At 36.7% G+C, this 20,214-nt stretch overlaps 1 protein-coding gene across 2 annotated transcripts in view; it reads right to left on the bottom strand.

The window, feature by feature from the left end:
• AKT3 (AKT serine/threonine kinase 3) overlaps nt 1-20,214 on the bottom strand; it is a 151,732-nt gene that overhangs the window by 127,378 nt on the left and 4,140 nt on the right. For both annotated transcript variants that reach the window (XM_064708837.1, XM_064708838.1), the window contains exon 2: nt 11,634-11,788. In XM_064708837.1, coding sequence (XP_064564907.1) covers nt 11,634-11,679 — 46 coding nt within the window. In that variant the 5' untranslated portion in view covers nt 11,680-11,788. The remainder of the gene's footprint in view (nt 1-11,633; nt 11,789-20,214) is intronic.

Raw genomic sequence — 20,214 nt, 5'->3', positions numbered from 1 at the left:
GTGGGTAGAGTTTTTATTATTGAAGGAGGGGGATAACTATAGCAATAAAAATAGTAATAATGTATTAAGATTATTATTGGTATTGGTATTATTATTATTATTGCTATCTACAGCAGATCCTTTAAAACCTCACCTCCAATGCACTCAACACCTGTGTGATTATCTATTAATGACTATATGGATATGCAGGAAGCTGGCACAAAAAACACCTCAGACAAATACATTACTAAGTATGACACAGCTCTTACACACCACAAATAACATGCTATAACTGTTTTCCCAGCTGTTCATTTGTAGACTAAATAATATCTGCAGCTAACTTCTTGGATCTTCATCCTGGAGAGGATGTAGGGGAACACAAGGTATTTGAAAGAATCCCTAAAACCAGCTGGTTTGGTGTCATTTGGGGGTTTTGACTTAGTTTATTTCATTTGCCAAGGAAGTTTTCTATTTCATCTAATATCAGCATGGTTGTTCACAGAGCTGCAAATAACAGCAAGTCCCTGTCACCTCTGGAGCAAGGATAGCTGGAAAGGGAAATGTTCATCATCTCTACATAAGCCTCTTGGTGCCAACAGCAGTTCCACATAAAATCCTGTGCACATGGTATAAATTACAAGTATAAGATCCTGAGACTGAAAACCATCCAAAGGGATGTTGAATATAATATTTACCACAAAATTCCATTTAAAATATTCATGTGTAAGTTGAAATCAAAGAATGTGATCCTTCTCCAAACTTTGTTACATAACCAAGCAAACCCAGAAACAGGTTATTCATTGCAAAGAATGACATTCAGACAAAGCCTACTTTATAAGAATTTGACCTAATATAGCAGAAAATCTACAAGAAAACTCAAGGCTCACAAATTAACATTATCTGAAGTTTCACTGATTGTCCACCAACACATTATGAATATTCTGAACTCAGACAACCAGCAAGTATAATTTTAATCTGCAATAATACCTAGAAGCCAACAACTCACTAACCTCAGAAGAGTACCTGTCTATCATAAACTTTGAGAGGTTTTTTTGTTAAAATACACTTTTTAAACACCTTTCAAGCTATAAACACAAGAGGATTACAAAGCTACTCTATTATTTAGATTAAGGAACCACATAATGTTCCAGACATTAGCCAAGCCACTCTTCTGTGAAACGTTTCTGTTTGTTTAAAATCTATAATCACACAGGAATAGGAATTAGCTAACCCTCCTGGTGGCATTTTTTAATTCCATCACATTTAGGACTAGCACAGAATAAATCAATGGTCCTTTTCCAAACATGAATTTCAAAGAAAACCCTCTTGAAATACAAGCTAGCTGTGCCACATCCCTGTGGCAGTGACAATATAAGGTTTAGGTGCAGTTCTGTGGCCAATTCACTCCTGCAAAGGTGGGGGCTGCCCCTAGCAGGGAGCTCTCCTGCCCCTCCACGTGGCTGCTCTCCCATTCCCCTGTTTGCCAGCCCTGCTGTTTGTGCAGCTCCATGGTGAGTCAGGTCAGGGAAATTATCCATCTGAAAGTTAGCTGGGACAATAAAAATAGATTTATTTTCAGCCAGATAAATTTCCTGGTATGATTCACCATGTCACCATTATGAGCACAAGTGCCAACACAACCAAGCTAGGGGAGGACATGACACTTCCCCCATTTCAGCAACAGCTTCCACTTCAGTTTCAAGTAAACATGGAAGAGCATCAGGGGCAAGTTTGCAAGCTTCTAATTAAAATAAAGTAGCTGCTGCTGTTTCTCAAGATAAGAATAAAGTTGTTCAGAAAAGTTTCCAATGTATTAGTCAGCGTGCATAAACTGGCATGATATTAAAAAAGCCAACAAAGTTCAAAACAGAGTGAATACCAGCCTCAAAGTAAAGCAAAAGATGCTATATAGAAGCACACTACTTTGAAGGAGATTTTATGAGTGTTAAAGTTATACCACTAATCCATCTGCAGTTTCATGAGCTCAAAAGTGTGCAGGCACAGGCAGAGATTCTGTCACGTTCCTCCAGATTACACTCTCCCAAGGATCATTTTTCAAGGGTTTCCTCCAATCACTCTGGAAGATGCCTAACAAAAGAACTAACCTCAAGATTTTTTCATTTTCTTTAACAAGTTGTCTCTTTGTATGACCTAACAGATTTTACCTCTTCTTCTGCAATGTGTCAGGATAAAAAAAGACAAAAAAATCCACTTCTCCTCATTCAGACTTTTCAGACTAATTTCAACTATTAGATTGATTTTCCTTCCTATATACAAAAATTATATTTCAATTATATAAAATTTTATTTTTAAAAGCCTGAATATTGTAATGTAAGGCATTTAGAGTTTCACAAAGATAAACAAACTCACATTCAGGAAGTCTCTGAGGTGAAGTAACAATACTATTTCAGTTTACTCTAAGGGAAACTGTGACTCGGACAAATTCAGGTTTCCACAACACTGAGTGCCAAATTTAAGGTACTACTGGCCCAGTTTTTGATATAATTTACCATCTTACATGTCTTCCTTCACTATGAACTAGGTTGTCCATAAATTTATCACAACCAAAATCACAGAGCATTTGTATCCAGTAGCCCTCAAATCTCTTGCTGGTGGTGTGGTTCTCAGTACCTCAGCCTAATTAGCAGCTTTTTGTGAAGACTGCTCTGGTTACAGCAACTTTCTTATTGTGGCAATGTTGATAAAAGACTATCTGATGCACATGGTATAAATTAAAAGTATAAGATCCTGAGATTGAAAACCATCCAAAGGGATCTTAAATACAATATTTACAACAAAAATTCATTTAAAATATTCATGTGTAAGTTGAAATTTTGAATTTCTAAAATAAAATTGCAGTTTATTTTTTTTGCATTTCAACTGCTCAAATGTAAATAACTGAGGATTACACAATTTAGAATTTCTATGCAAAAATGATAACAACTAATGAAACTGGAAACTTTCTAATTTTACACAGTTAATATGATACCATATTGTAATTCAATATTTTTGGGATGACTACTCCTGAAGTCAAGACAGTCATCAATTTATAAGTGATCTTATTAAGATCTAGAAGATCTGGAAAAACAAAATGTGTTTTCTTATCAGTGTTCTGGCATCTCTTCCTATCAGCTTTTAAGAAAGCACTTGGTTAGAAAGCAAACTATAAACTAAGAATTTACAGTAAATAAGACATCAGTTGCAATTATCTGATTACAAAGAAATTTACTCAGGTTTATATAAAGTAAGCTAACAAAGCCCTGAGCTGTGAGGGAAGGAACCAATAACAACATAGACTACCTGAGAGATAAAGTAAGAGTAAGTAGTAGTAGTCGGAGATGGTATTAAAGAGCGCTGGAAAAATGAGACTGGAGGTACACCAACACTACAGATAAGGAGTATACATCTGAAGGAATCTCCCAATTAACAGCTACTACAAGCTGTGGCTTACACTGTGACCACCACTCATCCATCCCCACTGCCGAGGGGCTCCTAAGTCCATAGGACAGACGTGCCAGTGCATCCAAAGCAAAGCTCTGGAAACATTCACATGTAGCTTGAACCAAAATCTAAGCATGTCTCAACAGATCTGCCTCTATTATGCCGATGGAGTCCTATCCTGGGAAGCGGAATCCCTCCCAGAGCAAGTTAAACTGTGTGCTGTTAAAAGTAAGCAACAATGTTCTGCCTGCAATTTAGATTAAACTGCTCTCAAGAACTTGGAGATTGAACAGATCCCACTCACTTCCAGCATCTTTCCATGTCTTAATGGAAAAAAGCCTCTCATTTTGTCTACACTTTGTAGAGATGCTCATGAAGGGTCAACAGTTCCTCTTATAAAACAAAAGACAAGCAAGACAGCACTGAGTGGTTATAAAATTTTCCTGGTCTTCTCCCTGAAGTTTCTTTATTGAAAAAAAGCTTATTCTCAATATCTCAATCTGCAGTCTCATTTGTCTCATGCCCTAAAACTCTGAGTTCTTGGTCCAGTCCCACAACTTTTTCAGAACCTAGTTTCAAGTCACAGCTGCTAACCTCAATAATGTTTTTGACGATTACAGCAGGGACAGCATTAAAGAAGTGGTTCCCACAGAGGCACAAGCTGATTGACCTAGCTGAGGTGAGAAGAACAGGTACACAGACTGCTTCTGAAATAAAATAAACCACAAAGACTTGGGAGATTTGCTGGACTGGCATGCAGGTATATTGAGAGAGGATGATTTTTACCAGGTATCAGAAATTCTGGTATTGCAAGCATATTATCCTTACAAAAACAATGAAAAAGTAACACAAACACAAAGGAATTTCACGTATAACCAATGTTACCAATGTACAGCATGCCAAAGGTACAGTATGACTATTTAAGCTTCAAGTAAGAAGTACAGGTTTTAATAAACAGAAAACATGTATTTGCCAAATGGTTTCTCAAATTCTTCCCCAACAGCATGCCTTGGACCTTTGCTGGCCGAGCACTACTGCCAGGCCAAAAGGGTTGTGAGCAGGAAAAGGGCAATGAATTGTTAACCTCTTGCTTCCCTAATCCCTGCAAGAGAAAATGTTTAACCTTGCTTCATGGGTAACTAAGTAGTGTGAGTAAGAAAAAGCAGCATGAATGGAGAAAACCTTCAGAACGTGAGCAACCGGGCAGTATCCATTACACAGGAAATGGAACAGACATACAAGAACATGAAAGGCCACTGGGTCCAGAATACTCCAAAACACTCACTGCCCAGGTATCTTCCTGTGGAACAAGCAGCCTGTTGCTGTCAGAAATAGCAAAAGCACTTTTCTACCACAAAACTCAGGATATGCAAAAGCTTTATGCCCAAAGTGATAAGCACCAGAAACATGCCTTACAAGCAACTGCAGGGAACACAAACAAACAGAATTTTAGCCACTGTCATCTACAGTACAGCTCCATATATGAAAGCTCCATTTTTACTGATGAGAATCAAAACTGTACAGCCATTTAAAAACTGGTAACAGTCTCTATTATAGTTACAATGAAATAAAAACAATTCTAAAAAATTTAAAAATTAATCAACCACTGGCATTCAACAAGGACATTGCAACAAGGATAATCCTGAGACTGTTTAAAATACTTTGCATTTCATGCTTCAATTTCTATTGCAAGCTGCCTTTAAGAACAGAAACTGGTAATAATGCAAGGTGGAGAGTTGCAATAATTACACTCAGCTATGCATTACATAAAAAGTATCTGGAATAAAGTTATTTAGCAAAGAGAGCACCTCATCCTAGTTAAAACAAGTTTAAGATTTTCATATGGTTCTGATCCTCTTCAAGGAAAAGTATGGATAAAAAGGTTATAACTATTCCAAAAGGATGATCTGGGTAGTCAACTACAAAGTGAGTGGGACAGAGAAAGGGCTCAGAGTCTCCTCTCCCAGCAGGGTAGTTGCAGGAAAACAGCACCTAAATACATAGATCTCTGCTCATAGTGTATGTGGGGGAAAAAAAAAACACAACCCAAACAAACAAAACCTAAAAACAACAAAAACCCAACAATAACAACAAAAACATACAAACAAACAAAAAACTCCAAAGAATGATGACCGTAAGCGACTTTACAGATTTACCTAAATCCATTTCTACACTGAGTGCAAGATACAGCAATCTCTTAACTATCTGGGAATTAAATAAACAAAAATCTAGCTACCATATAAGAATAGGATATAAGAAATGTCACACTACTATTTTTCCTCCCTTTGGTCCACATGCAACTGCCTCTTTTAAATTCATATATTTTGTTGGAACTTCACATTTTGCATAAATTAGATAGAATTAGAGTAGAACAACTACAATATGAAAGGCTTATTTAGTTTCAAGTTATCAATCAAGACTTTACCTGAAACTACTATTTGCTAAGACAATTAGAAAAAAATTATTTCCATTTCTTCTACTTTGTGTAGCAGATGTTCAACTTAGTCTATTTAAATTCATCTTTGTTAGAGGTGTGCTAAATTGCTCAAATAATTCAGACAATCTGCAAACAAGATTTCTGACAGGTTGTGAATAACACTCAATTAATACCATAACTTCTGAAATTAATTTTCCAATCAAGGCATTTATGCCCCCATTAAAAAACATACAAAAAAACCCCAAAAAAACACCCCAACAAAACAAACAGAGGCGAAAAAAGCCACAAACATACCACATGAACTCAATCTCCAGAGTGTATTTCCAAAATTAACATCTGTTTGGTCTTGGTTCAACTGTAAAACCCAATGTCCACTACATGAAATAATACAGTTCTTTCTCTGGATTTCAGCCAGGAGGAGGATGGAGAAGACATGTTACCCTAAGACTATAAATAATTTGTACTTTAAACAACAATTCTATTACTATTTGGAACAACAGATTCATTCCACTATGCTATTTATTCTTCTTGATAGAAGATATAACAATAGTAAATATTTTCCACACAGTTATTTCTCAAAATCCCATGATACCTGCATAATGTCCTGAATCTCAAAAATGAAAACAAAGCAGAGCTGAGTCAATCTCATCACAGTAAATCAAACACATTCTATGAACTGTATGAGTTTAGAAATGCTAACACTACTTCATGAGTTTAGAAATGCTAACACTACTTCAATTTCAGATACTAAGAAGTTATTAAAGGTATTTTTAAAAAGAAAAAAAAATAATAACATTGAGTGAAAAATCTTGTTACAGTACTTCAATGATACACTATTTACAGGACCATCTCATTCCAGGAAAGTTCATGACATCTGGTTTTTTACCACTATCTCATTACATGAAACTTCTTAAGTTATACCACTATCTCATTACACATTACATCAAACTTCTTAAGTTATTACAGCTAAGCCACAACAATTTTGGACTCTGGTTCCCTCTCTACAAAACTGGAATGCTGGTCCATGTACCATGTGAGTCACGTGGAGATTGCCATGGGAAGCTGCTTTACCCAATGCACCACGCAGCACAAAGCCCAGACAGAGGTCAGGCATCAGGGTGGCACTGGCAACACATTGCTTTGACTTTAAACAATGATTTGGCCATGTGCTGTGCCTTACACACTAGGTACATCCTCACCAAAACCAAAGCCTTGCTCTTTCAATTAAAGACAAAGTTAGCTAACATGTTAAATATAAAACTGGGTCCTTTAAAAAGTTAGCATCTGTGTCAATTCTTTCTTTGTCCCTAATGATCTTTCAATAACATGGTAACAGAGACTCTTAACTCTTTTCATATGTTTAAATTAATTGAAATTCTGTGCACAGGTTATATATAAAGAAATTAGGTTGCAATTAAGCATAGTTATGAAAGATTCTTAAATCTAATTGTTGTGACTATTATAGACCACAGACAAGGTCAAGCCTACAACTCAGAAAACTCTGGCTTTAAAGAAAAAATACCACATTAATTATATCCATAAAACTCACTTTTGCAATGATATAGCCCTAATCACACTAGGCATGTTCATAATTTTAAAAAAAATCTGTTTCCAAACTGATAAATTAAAAACATATCCCTTTCTGCAAATCATTAAATTTAATTTAGTAAATACAATAAAACCATGTTAAGTAAAATTAAAGATAATAACTTTTACATATATTTAAAGATACTCTGCAAAACATTGTCCTCTGCAAATCCAAAATGTCAAAGTCATTTCAGCAATTACTGCAGAGTGCTTACACAAACTGCAATAATGTCAAATATTTAATTTCTGTGTATCAGCAACAAGGTTCAGGTCACTCTATTTAAGGTTTTTAGTCAAAACTGCTTCCCTTTCATCTGTATGCATTACAAGGAAAATTGTCAGTGTCATCTAAAAAGTAAATTCATAAAGGAAGACAATGCATCTCTCTCCTTATCTGGCTACAGGTATAACTGGAGAACACTGAAAGAAATAAAAATTATCCTCACTGAGCCAGTGAACTGCAAAAATATCTTTGCAGCCACATGTGGACACAGGCCATAAGCTGCTTGGTCTTTGTCCCTGGATCTAAGACAGGGAATTACCACCATAAAGCCATTCTCACAAAACACATTCCCACTCTTCTCTCGCCTGAGCAGAGACTCCTTTCTAAGGAGACTGCTCTGCTGGCTCTCCACTTGTTCAGGCTCTGGTGTCTCACAGGGATCTGAATCAGTCCTTCAGTTCAGATAAGGAAAGTGCTTTTGCAGCAAATCCTCCCACCACCCTAGTTACTGCACTTTCCTCTGCTGCTTGAAGCAGTCCCACAGTGCACAAACCTGGCTCCCTTCAGATGAAACTGAAAGCCACACAATGTACTCCAGGAGCACTACCACTGCCAAAGGGGCACAGAAACAGACAGAAGCCAGGCCAAATTAACACCCACTTCACCTTACAAATGCACTAAGTGTAGATAGGTATCGAGTCCCCATCAGCAATTACTTCATTCTCCAAATCTGCTCTTGCTGGGCTGCTTTACTTGTTCAGGCACACCCAGCCTCTGTGCTTCAGGGTCTCCTTTCCCCTGGGACCCAAGGTTCCTCAAGCTTCTCAGACACTGCTTATCCCTGGGTCTTGTGTCTTCTATTGCCCGAAGTTCTCACCTGCAGCCTGTCATCTCTGCTTGTTCTACCTTTCATATACAACAGCTTACTCTTCCACAGTATCTCATCTGGTCTCAACACACTGAAACTGCTCCTCCTAAAGACTACTCAAAGCCCAAGTATGATCAGTCTCAAAAAAACTTAATTCTGCCATTTCTTGACTTTGAGTAAAACATTAATACTTTAATGGGTGCCTCATTTAAGCAGACAGAAAAATAGGTCTTTGAAGAGTCAGATGTGAGGCTACATGGCTTTAGTGCTCAACAGCCCTCAGCCCTCTATTACTGACATGGATACAGCACTAAGAATAACAATAAAGCAAACATCTTTTCACTGCATTTCACAGCCATTCATGGTGCCCTAACATACCCTAGCCTTTCTACCCTAACATACCCTACCCTACCCTTCCCTAGCCTCTCTCTAGCAGAGTCTCAATTCAGAGAGCAATCCCCAGCTCTATTTTTAGTCCTCCCCTCTCATTTCTACATCGACTTCACCTAACTTGCCTTTGTAATGGCCCATCTCATCAGACAGCTCCTCAAAACCATTTTTCATCCCAATACCTTCAAGTCATCCTCATATTCCTGACTGGGTTGTGAATCACAAAAAGAAGTTGGATTTTTTTTTCCCTTTCCTTGTATCACAAACCATACTGAGTGCTGAAGGGGACAATTTTAAGAGGTCCAGGGCTATAGTCACATGACCAAATAATTCAGCACAACAGAAACAGATCTGTCAAGTGATGCAGCCCAAGCCCCTAAGTTCCCAGCAGGAAGGGTTACAACGTTTATTTCTAGATACATTCAGTCTGGGGTCTCAGAAATTTGTGTTGCAGGATACACTTGGCTCGGGGCTGTCCAAAGGACCAGTAACTGGGGCTGGAATTCACTCAGTGTCTGCCTGGAGAAGAGATCCCACAGTCGCCCTTCTCCAGTAGAACGTGGCTCGTACCTACCAAAACCTGCCTGTGAACTGAGCCAATGCCTAGCAAGGGCTGATGATCAAAGAATTCACTTCCAAACTGTAACAGAATGATCACTTGTGGAAGCAAGACAGCTTTACCCAATCCCACGATGCTTCTTTACACAGACAGAGAAAATTTAGCTGCCAAAGTAAGCGTTTACCGAGCGTATTCTCAGAATATAGATTAAAGTTGGATACTTTTTCTTAGCAAAATTTAACAAATGCACTTAGCAACTTTGATTTTCTCGCTCCAGAACAAGGTCAGAGTAAAAGCTGTCATTACATATGAAATGTATGACCATTGAATTAAATGCTTACAAATTCTTAGCATTGTGAAACACGACCATGCTTTTCCTTTTGCTTTCAGAAGCAAACAAAAGAAACACTTTAACCCACCAACAACCAGAACAAATCAGACAAAGAAAATTAAGGATGGTATTAGATGCAATTAGAAAAATTTCCACTAAAACCTACACAGTTATGTATAGCACAAAGAAAAAGATAAATTCAAAGTTATTCATGATAAGGACAAATGCATGCCATGAAATGTCTTTAATTGGAAAAGAAAACAATTATTAATAAAATTGACCTCAAAATGTCAACTTGGTGTCCTTTTCTTCAATTAATTGATAGTAAAACAGGGTAAGAAAAAAAACCTTTATTTAACATTTCAGAATTTCAAATATTAAGACATTGAATTTCAGTGTCCATTTCTGGATCCCAGTAATTAATATATGCATATCCAGTGCTCACAGAGTTCGCAGCAGTTGTAATAAGAATGAGCAATATTACCTGAAGGAACTGATGTCATGTAAAATAAAATTATTTGGAGCATCCTAGCCATTCAAATACATTTGAAAGAAATTTATATTAAATAATCAAAAAAGGAAATCAGATCTCCAAATTGAGTAACTATCAACAAGGTGGAAAGGAAAATAATTTTAAAATTTAAATAGTTCCTGTCATATAAAATATTATTTGTTATAAATACAGGTATATACTCCAAAATAGGAAGTAGGCCTTAAGCTTAACATGGTTTAGCTCATTTTCATTTACAATACCCATAATGCTTCCTGAAATACAATTTATGCAAGAATAATAGAAGAATAATAAACTTTTTCCCTCATTATCTTGCCTTCCCTGACATTTAATGTCAATCTGCAATAACAAATCTAATAATGATCTTTGTCTTCACACACTGCTATTGAAGCAAAGCATTTCTTTGTAAATTAAAGGGTAATTTCGTTCCCACTATTTCAGTCTAATCTTTCTGGGCTAGGATCACAGAAACTCATGGCATAAATCACCCTAAAATCCAGATCACCCCCTCTCTGTGAGAGAAGTTATATTTTTTTGAAAATAATCATGTGTGCAACCACAACCTAAAGCAGAGCAGCATGAAGCATGGAAGATTTCATCCAAAGTTCATCACATGATATGAATGCCAGATATTTCTAGAGGTTTCACATTCAAAGCTGAACATACAGCAACCTCCCCAAATTTGCAAATCACATGGTGAAACAATTTAAAGAGACATCTCAAGAATTCACAGGAATTCAAATATAACAGAAAATCATACTTTATACTGGCTTATAGTTAAGAACATATTCTTTAATCATATGGCTTCCAGGTCTGCTGAGTAATGAGGTGTATGCTGAGCTTTATGCAAGTATTATGTTGATTTTACTGGGACTACTTGCATCTGTAATACAAGCTGAGCCACACTGAATGATTCTGGCATCTAGGAAATTTCCCACAAAGTGTCACATCTGCAGCAGCTTCCAGACAACCTTAGAGTGCACAGCTCTATTAGTGCCTCTTCCAGCTGCCACAACAGGCAGCTTATTCTGATGCACAGGTAACAACAGCAGCAGCAACAAGGTCCAAGGTGAAGAGGGAATGACTGAGTCCAACTTCCTCTGCACTGCCAGCCACCCCCACAAACAGGGGCACTTCTGAGGGTGACACATTAATACCAACAAGGCCTGAATCTGACCAAATGGTCAGATTAGCCTGCTCCAGACCAGAAGATAAATCAAGAACATTCATCTGTGTAACCATGTGACACCATTGCATACGGTATAGGAGACATTAGAAAGCACTTTCCATGCAAAGGCAGAACTTACCCCTCTTCTGTACCCAGCCTTCCTTCACAATGGTAACATCGCTCATGATGACTCCACTCTGAACCCCAAACTCAAAAGAGTATTTCTTTGAGTTATCAGCTTGTCTGCTTGGCTTCTCTTCTGCAGCTCTTCACAATTTCTACTGATGAGTCAGACTGGAAGGAAATATTAGAGAAAGAATTTGAGTCTTTTCTGTTTTTCTCACTTGACAGCCAACAAAAAAGTCTTTGTTGATGTATTTCACTGACTGAGCTCATATTAAAAATCTGCCTTTATTTTTAATTAACTGTATAACACAATCATGTTTCTAGTCTTACAGCACATTTTCCATGAACACTACCATACTAAAAAGCAGCAGAATGTGTTAAAATTTAAGTCATATGGTACTTTTATAAAAGGCACACAGCAGAATTCTCTTGTACTAATGCACAGGATGCTGTTAAATGAAAGGCTGCCGGTCCTGCTTCAAAAACCCAACTCTGAACACACAGGAGCTTTCCCTGCTCCCACAGCTTTCAGAACCCATGCAATGGACAAGTGCTTCCTCTATTATGGCTATCTACAATCACATTAAGAGTGTAAGAAAATGGAATTAAGGTTATTTCCTTGCCACTTCCACAATAATTTTATTATAGCCAATACAAACCCTGAAGATACAAGAGTTTTTCAAAAACAGCATCACCTCCAAGTACACAAACAGAAAGACAACTTCTTAAACAAATTAACCAAAAACACCCTCAAATGTTCAGTTTATAAAAAGAAGGAGTGCACATTCTTTCAAAGCTTTTAGCCAGGCAGTGACAAGGGTGCTCTTTTCCCTACAAACCTCAGCCTGCAGGGCAGAGAAGGGGAAGTTAGTCCTGGAACAGGACATGCCACTCTCAGAAGCCACAACCATCTCTTTTGACCACCTCACTACCAAAGTACCTAAAAGCTGTGAATAGGAGATAAACAGGACTACACTTAAGTAAAAAGAGAAGCCAGAGGCCAGAGATGTTTCCTTTTGCCAGCAAACTGCCTTTCCCCTCCAGCCTTCAAAATAAATAGAAGCATTCAAATAATGCTCATCCAGAAAAGTGTGGGAAGCCAAGAAATGGGATTTCTCTGATGGTGGAGGAACACCCTTGCACAGCCCTGCACAGGAGCACACATGTACACAGTGGTGACACAGAACAGCAAGCCCCACACAAGGTTAGTGCTGTCAAATGCAGCCCATACATATCCATTTAGTAGACTGACCAAAAAATGTAAACAGGAAAGAAACAAATCTGACTGGGCTAGAAGCAATCTGTGCAACAAATGAATGAAGAAAGCACTGGGAAATCAGTTTTTTTTATTACAATCAAGTACAAACCAAAACCAGAACCATTATAGACATACAGATTACTTCTTATTTATCATTTGAAATACATGTATTTGCATTACACAGCAACTAGATGGAAGGCTACTTCTGAAAGAATAGTGTAACATGCAAAATAAAACTTGGCATGAGTACTTTTTCAGGTGTATGCAACAAAAATATAGCACTACTCGATTTTACAGAAACACACTAGTGTGCTCATTTAAGCCTTACTTTCGCTAAACTATTTTTTTAAAAAACACTCAGTATTTTGTTCTGCATAAAAGTAAAAATCACAAAAGTATATCATAAAAGTAATAATGTTAATTATTAAAAAGTAATTTAAAAGTAATAAAAATCATAAAAGTAAAAATGTTAAACTCATTAAAACTGCAAAGTTGAAGTGATATGGACTATTGTGCCTCTGAGACATCCCCATGGCACTGGCAGACACGGCAGTGAGACCTGCAGGTGACACACAGCCTTTGGCATTGGCATCACACCCTGTCGTGGGCAGCAGGACACCACACCTGGGTCTAGAGAAACACACGCTGTTTAAGCTTTCATAAAAGCTAAAAGAAAATGTTATGTGCATTTTGGAAGGACATGAGAATGCTTTAGTGATGCCAATTGATCTAACTTTAGCTGCTCAGGTTTCATATTATGCACAAGCCAGTACAGCAGAAATAACCAAAGCAGGCATTTCCACATCCTGCACCTTACTAATGTGAGAGCTAATTTCTGGGTCAGACATTTTCAGAACTTTTGTTTGCATGCTTTAAACGAGATAAGCAAGTCTATCAGCTGTGCATGAAAAGAGATCTGACAGATTAAGACACGTGCCTGAAAGCAGGCTGCTGTTCCGCCGTTCTGGATCACTGCAGCGCAGCATCAGCTCTTATTACAAACGCATAAATCTTTACAAAGCCCAGAGGTGGGTGTCAAACAACTGTGACCTAAGAGCAGCTGTTCTAAGAAGTGTAAGCACGTCAATTTCCAAATACCCAACCTAAGTTCAGTTTTCTACAAGACTTTCATTGCATTCCTTGAAAGTAATCACAGTTGTTTGGGTTTTTTCCAAGCTACAAAAACACAAGAAGCAATGTAACACTCAGTATTTACCTTGGGATGGCATATTCTGGAATATATTTTACCCTTTTGGCAAATTTCATGAACTTTCCAATTTTGGTGTGCACTTCTGAACATTGCAATGATTTATTCTTATTGGTAAAGACACAGCTATAAGAAATTAACTTCTGTACTAAGTAGCAATAATCTTTACTGCCCACAGACTGATCAATCAGTCCATGATTTATGAATGAATTCATGCCTGAAGCTCCCTATTTACCCACTGATTACAAATAAGTTAGTGTTACATAATCAAAATCTGATCTATGACCAACTTTCATGTCAGACAGTGCCTGAAACAAACCCAATGTGTCTGTAGGCTTGCATCCCACCCATTACACGTACTGCTTTACTAAATTCTGAACAAAATCCCCAAAATACAAAAATCACATAAATATGGTGATAAAATTAACTGCACTATCCCCAGTTTAGCTTCACAGTATTACCAGAAACAACCTTAAAATTACCAACAGTTCCATGGTTGTATTGATTGCTCCATTACTGGGTAATTAAAAGTCAAGCTGAATTACACAGAACGCTGAAGGAGATAAATCAAAGCATTAAAAAGCTAATGAAAATAAAGGTTGTATGTGCACACTACACTTTCAAGAAGCCATTTGTAAGCATCTGTAATATTATCCCTTATTAAATGCCTTTGAGCCTTTCTAAAAGCTGTACTCCTTTACTCTAGAAGTCATTCAACAATGCTCCAGAAGAGCAGAATTTTGAGAACTACTTCTTATCACGACCAAAACTGCCCTTATAGTGAAAAACAGTCTCACAAAAGCCTTTCCTAAAGATGTAACAAAGAATTGTGTATAAAGGTAAAGGAGTTTAGAGGTAAAGGAATTTTCACATGAAAACAGCATTTCATCCAAAGTTCAACTACATCAAGAAAAGCTACAGAAATGTTTATTCTGCACATCTGGCATAGAATTGAAATACTTGTTAGCAATCAACTCTGCTCTCCCAATGCACTTGAAGTTTCAGCAGCCAGTATGCAGTAATTTTTACAGTTTACCTTACTGCTATGTAGGATGAACCTACAGAAACAGGAGAAAAATATGTTAGAACTGAATCTGACAATGCTTTGCATCACAGCTGTTTCCTACAGGGAAGACCTTGACTTGTTCTTATACATTTTCCAGCAACTAGAGAACACCTCAGATTTACTTTTTTTCCCCCACTTTTTTGTATCTTATCAAACTTGGAAAATATTTTCCCAACAATATACTGTGTGTATTCTGCAGACAGGATCAGATAGTCATGTGTATGCACAATACATACAAGAACCCACTGTCAGCATACTTTATGATGCAGGTGTAAAAATTTACTCCATTACAATCAATGATGTGAAGAATTTAGGGACACAGTTTAGTGGTAGACTTGGCAGTATTAGGTTAGCAATTGGAAAGATCTTTTCCAGCCTAAATGATTCCATGACTCTATGCAAACATCTGGTGGGGGGTTTTATCTCATTAAAAATGCACAACTTTTCCTTTTTTTCTTCAGGAAGTTATTAAGCCACTTTTGTAGTGTGAGATAAAACAATTATCTAGTATTATACTTTTAAGCTCCTCCTAGCTGTAAAGGTTTCAAAGGCAACTTTCTGACCAAAGATTAACCAGACACTACTACAACCAACAGAGTTCTAGATCCCTATGCCAAGGTTCATAGTTTCCCTGAGCCATGGTAAAAACTACCCAATACCTTTTCAGCTTTCATCTTGAACTTTAAGAATATCAGCAATACAGAGAAGAACCATCTTACTTCATGATGCTACCATATGGGAACTATGAAATCAACAATTAAAATGAGCAATGGACCATTCAGTAGAAAGCCAGCTTTTCCCCAGCTCCTGTTTTTAAATTAAAGGAGGCTCTCATGCCCATCACAGCAGTCAGCTACCTACAGAGACCTGGTGAATAGCGAGAAGGAAAGAAATCCCTTCCAAGGAGAGGAACTAAAAGCTGTGTTTCAGGTCTACACTTAACAACCACTATGTGCAAGTGGATTAGCATCGAGATTCATAAGAACAGACAAGACTCCTTTGAAATCTGGGCATCTTCCCATTCTCCCCATGACAAGAGACAGCTGAGTAAAGAAGACAGCACCCATAAATTCAGTGTAAATTGTATGATTCAGTTCTCTGTTGTAAGAACTTTCATAAACAAAGGCTTCTACTTTCAACAATTTTGGAGCTGAGAAAAAACAGAAACTCTCACATTTACCAACTAAAGTTACCAGAGAGATACCAGCAGCATCAAGTTCAGTGCTTCCAGAAATGATCCCCACAACTTCTTCTACCATTATCAACTCAGTGAATCGTCCAACCTTGTTCTCTTAATAAATGAGTACTACCATTTTCCCTTTTTACAAGTTTAGTAAAATGTTTGGGGAGAAAAGAACAGTAAGCGAACCTTTCTGATTCCCCTTGTCTGACTCACTGAGATTCTTTGGTCCCCCATGTAATCAGAGCCAAATCTCATCATCTCTATCTCCTTATTTTTCAGAAAAGTAATTGAATCATTTTGTGCATGCACACAATACACACATCCCCAAAAAAAGCAGTTCTCAGTGGCTTCCATCACACACGTTTCTTTCCTTGCTTTGGGGGCTCTTTTCTTTGTAGCAGATGAAGCTATTAGGAGTTCTTCTCAAACTTGAGTTTGACTCCTCCCAAACAGCCGAGCAGGCTGTAACTGTTTCCAAAGCAGGTTGCACTCCCAGAGCAAGGAATTCAAAATGTCAAGGCTCTCAACTAAAACCAGAGTTATCTTTAGGAATGGAAGCTGAAATCCAGGCTTTATTTATATGAAAACCACATGTATATCCTCCTCCCCTAGCAAAGCTGGCCAAACAATTAGAGGATATACTGCACATCATCAAAAATTACACAAAAGACAGAACAGAGATTGCTACAAAACTTGCTAAATCAAAATAGACTATATAGTTAATGGAAGAATCACATTCAGGGCAGTGCTTTATCTAAAGAGTATGAAGTATTTATGCATGCTTTTATGAACTACCTATTCTGGAATTCTGGCTATACTGACTCATTTAAATACTATCTCAACTTAGACTGAGGAAAAAGGAACCTCTAGGCACACAGTACGTGTCCAACTTATTATGTCAATTAAAAATTGAAAAAAGAAATATTAAAAAAACCATAATATCAAACCAACACAAAATAGGAACTGATTTGACAAGACTAAGAAATTAAGAAATTAACAAAAAATCATTATTTAAAGAAAATAGATCTTAAATTTATAAAATTGTAAACTTCATGTACATGTGATTAAAATTCTGAAAGATACCTTAAATACTTTGTAAGTAGACATATTTACAGTTTTTAAAACTAATATAAAATATCCAAAGATACTCCATGACAGGCATTGCAAATTCTTTTTAAACTACATTTAATCCCAAAAGCCTCAATGAACTTTAAGAAAATTGGTATAAGAAATTTACTTGTAACAACTTTATTTTGTAAGTTTTGATTTGGAATAATGAGGGACATGATAGGAAACTGGCACTGCCTACACCTTGTGGTAAGGAAAACCAACATACTTTGGAAAACATAAATAGCTCATTCTAATGCATGCTTACATGTATGCTTAATATTTGCAGTGGTTTATTTTCACTTTCAGTATGTCAAAAAGCCCCAGATAACTAATATATGCTTAGATAAGCCCAGTTAGGAGAATGGAGGCACACTGAAATATTAACATACAAGTTAGATGTTTTATTTAGATTCTGCAACTGATTAAGTTTATCAGGAAAGAAACCATCACTCTGTATTTTATTTCCTATTACAATGACAAAGCAAGTTATTTTAAGGGACAAAGGTATAATTAAAGCAAGGTGAACAAAGCCACCCTTGCCTTTGTTTACCAAGGTATAAAGGAAGTTTCTAAATGTAACTAAATTGTTTCTTTAGAATCCCATGTGAAACATTAACAACCCATTGTTTTGCCTTGTGTTTATTGACAAAAATGCTTTTAATCCTTTTTTGGCCCGCTCAAATCACATAAAACAATAACTGAAAAGCAGACAGAAGCAGAGATAAAACTTACTAGAGTGTACGTCTGAAATGTAACCAAAGAATGTATTTCAAGTAGAAAAGATGAAGGGAGGGCAAAAATTATGCTTAAAAAAAAAATTTACTGAGGCAATGATCTTGGGAAAGTTTTGAGACTCAGAAAAAGTCATATCAGCTAGGCTGGATATCACAACTATGATCATGTTATTTCACTCAACACTTCAAAACACATGTAATAAGTTTAATTTGCCAAGGATTAATGTAGGAATACTAATCCTTGCCTTTTAGAGACAAAGTTCCTTTGCTCTTCAAAAATATAGTTTAGAAAATACTCAAACAATGAAGAAAAAATAAACAGAACTTCCATATTTTTAAAACAAACTAAAATTACTTTTCTACGTCTAGCAGACTCAGGAAAAAAAAAACTAACCTAATTTTCAAAACTTCAAAGAATCTGGAAATTCCTAGTCATTCTAGCAAAGATTTTAAAAGATACCTCTCAAGAAGTACAAATCAAAGTTCCTTTAAACTCACATATTAAATTATTTCTGTGATGGTAACTTTTCTGCAACACAACTCTGTATTGTGCATAAAAGACCAAGTGCAGCACTGAATAAAAACCAGAAATACACCAACTCCTCATGAGTAACAAGAAAGTACTGAGAAAAAAAAAGAGGTTCTCAAACTATTAATATGAAAGATGAGAAAAGTTCAGTGACATATATACAAATAGCTTTCTTTTAAACTTTTACATAGTACATATTTATTATGTCTACATTGAACAAATCAAATTCTGAATTGTCTTGTAACAGGAATGAACTCTGTGATTCCTTTCTACAGAGCAACCAAACACTGCTGAACCTACTGTCAAATCCTGACACTGCAACATGACTGGAACATAATCAACTTCTAACCTAAAACCTTTGGATCTGCCTGTTCACACTCAAAATGCATTATTCTCATCAACCTGAGACCTGGATTTCCAAAGGACAGAAGGAGCTCTCTACAACCCTAACTTACACACAGATGCAGAGCTCACTAGGTGAAGATCTTTGGCAAATGTTATATGAAAATGTTACATGAAACTCACATGTACAACCTTAATTCTCTGTCTCAAGCGTATCAACACATTTAGAGAAGGATATAATAATTTCAAAAAAATCTCATGAGGCAAGCTGCAACAATTACATATCTCAAGAAACACAATGAATACTTAGAGGAAAAAATGAATGTGTGTTGGTAGAAACTTTCTGCAGGACTGCTGAGACTCAACCAAGAACCACTGCATTAATTCTGTGGTGTCAAACCAGCTGTACAAGAAGCTGTTGACTGTGGGGCACTGACATTCCACACCTACAAAAAGGCAGTGGTGAGATCTTCATTGATCTAAAGCTGAAGCAGGGTCTGATCCTGCCATAGGAGACATCCAAACAACTTTGTCACATGGACAATGCGGGGAAGTTTGGCAAACCATGCTGTCAAATCATTCTGACATGCACACAAATTATTGAGGTCCCAGTTGCATTCTTAAAGAGAATTTTAAAATCACTACTGTTAATTTAGTCAGGATATTACAGACAAAAAAAATCACAGGGCAACAATGTGTTCTTATTGCTATTTTTGATTAGTATGACTCACACTCAGACACTCACATAGAGATATGTGGAAGACGAAGATTGGTCAAGATGGCTTCAACATATATTATTTATCCTAAGCATAATAAGTGTTGACACAAACAGTATCAAAAATCAAAGAATCATTTAAATTGAGTAAAAGTAAGCACCTTCACCTACAAAAGCCAAATATGCTTACTCTCCTTGACTGTAACGTTTAATGTAATTAAATCTTGGGGGATATTTTGGAAGTATTAACTTTGCAATATCTTCCTACTTCACCTGAACAACATCTTTAAATAATAAAGGAAAAAACAATCTATTTTAAATCCTTGGCATGAATCATAAATACCCATACTTATTGATCTAGAGTCATGGAACAAGGATAAAACACCAAATAATCACCTTGTATACTCTTGGATTTTTTTTTTTTTTGCAGTTTTTCTATTAGGACATACT

Source organism: Zonotrichia leucophrys, chromosome 3 (assembly GCF_028769735.1).
Source record: "Zonotrichia leucophrys gambelii isolate GWCS_2022_RI chromosome 3, RI_Zleu_2.0, whole genome shotgun sequence".
Classification (NCBI taxonomy): Eukaryota; Metazoa; Chordata; class Aves; order Passeriformes; family Passerellidae; genus Zonotrichia; species Zonotrichia leucophrys.
This window is presented reverse-complemented; position numbering and strand designations above follow the sequence as displayed.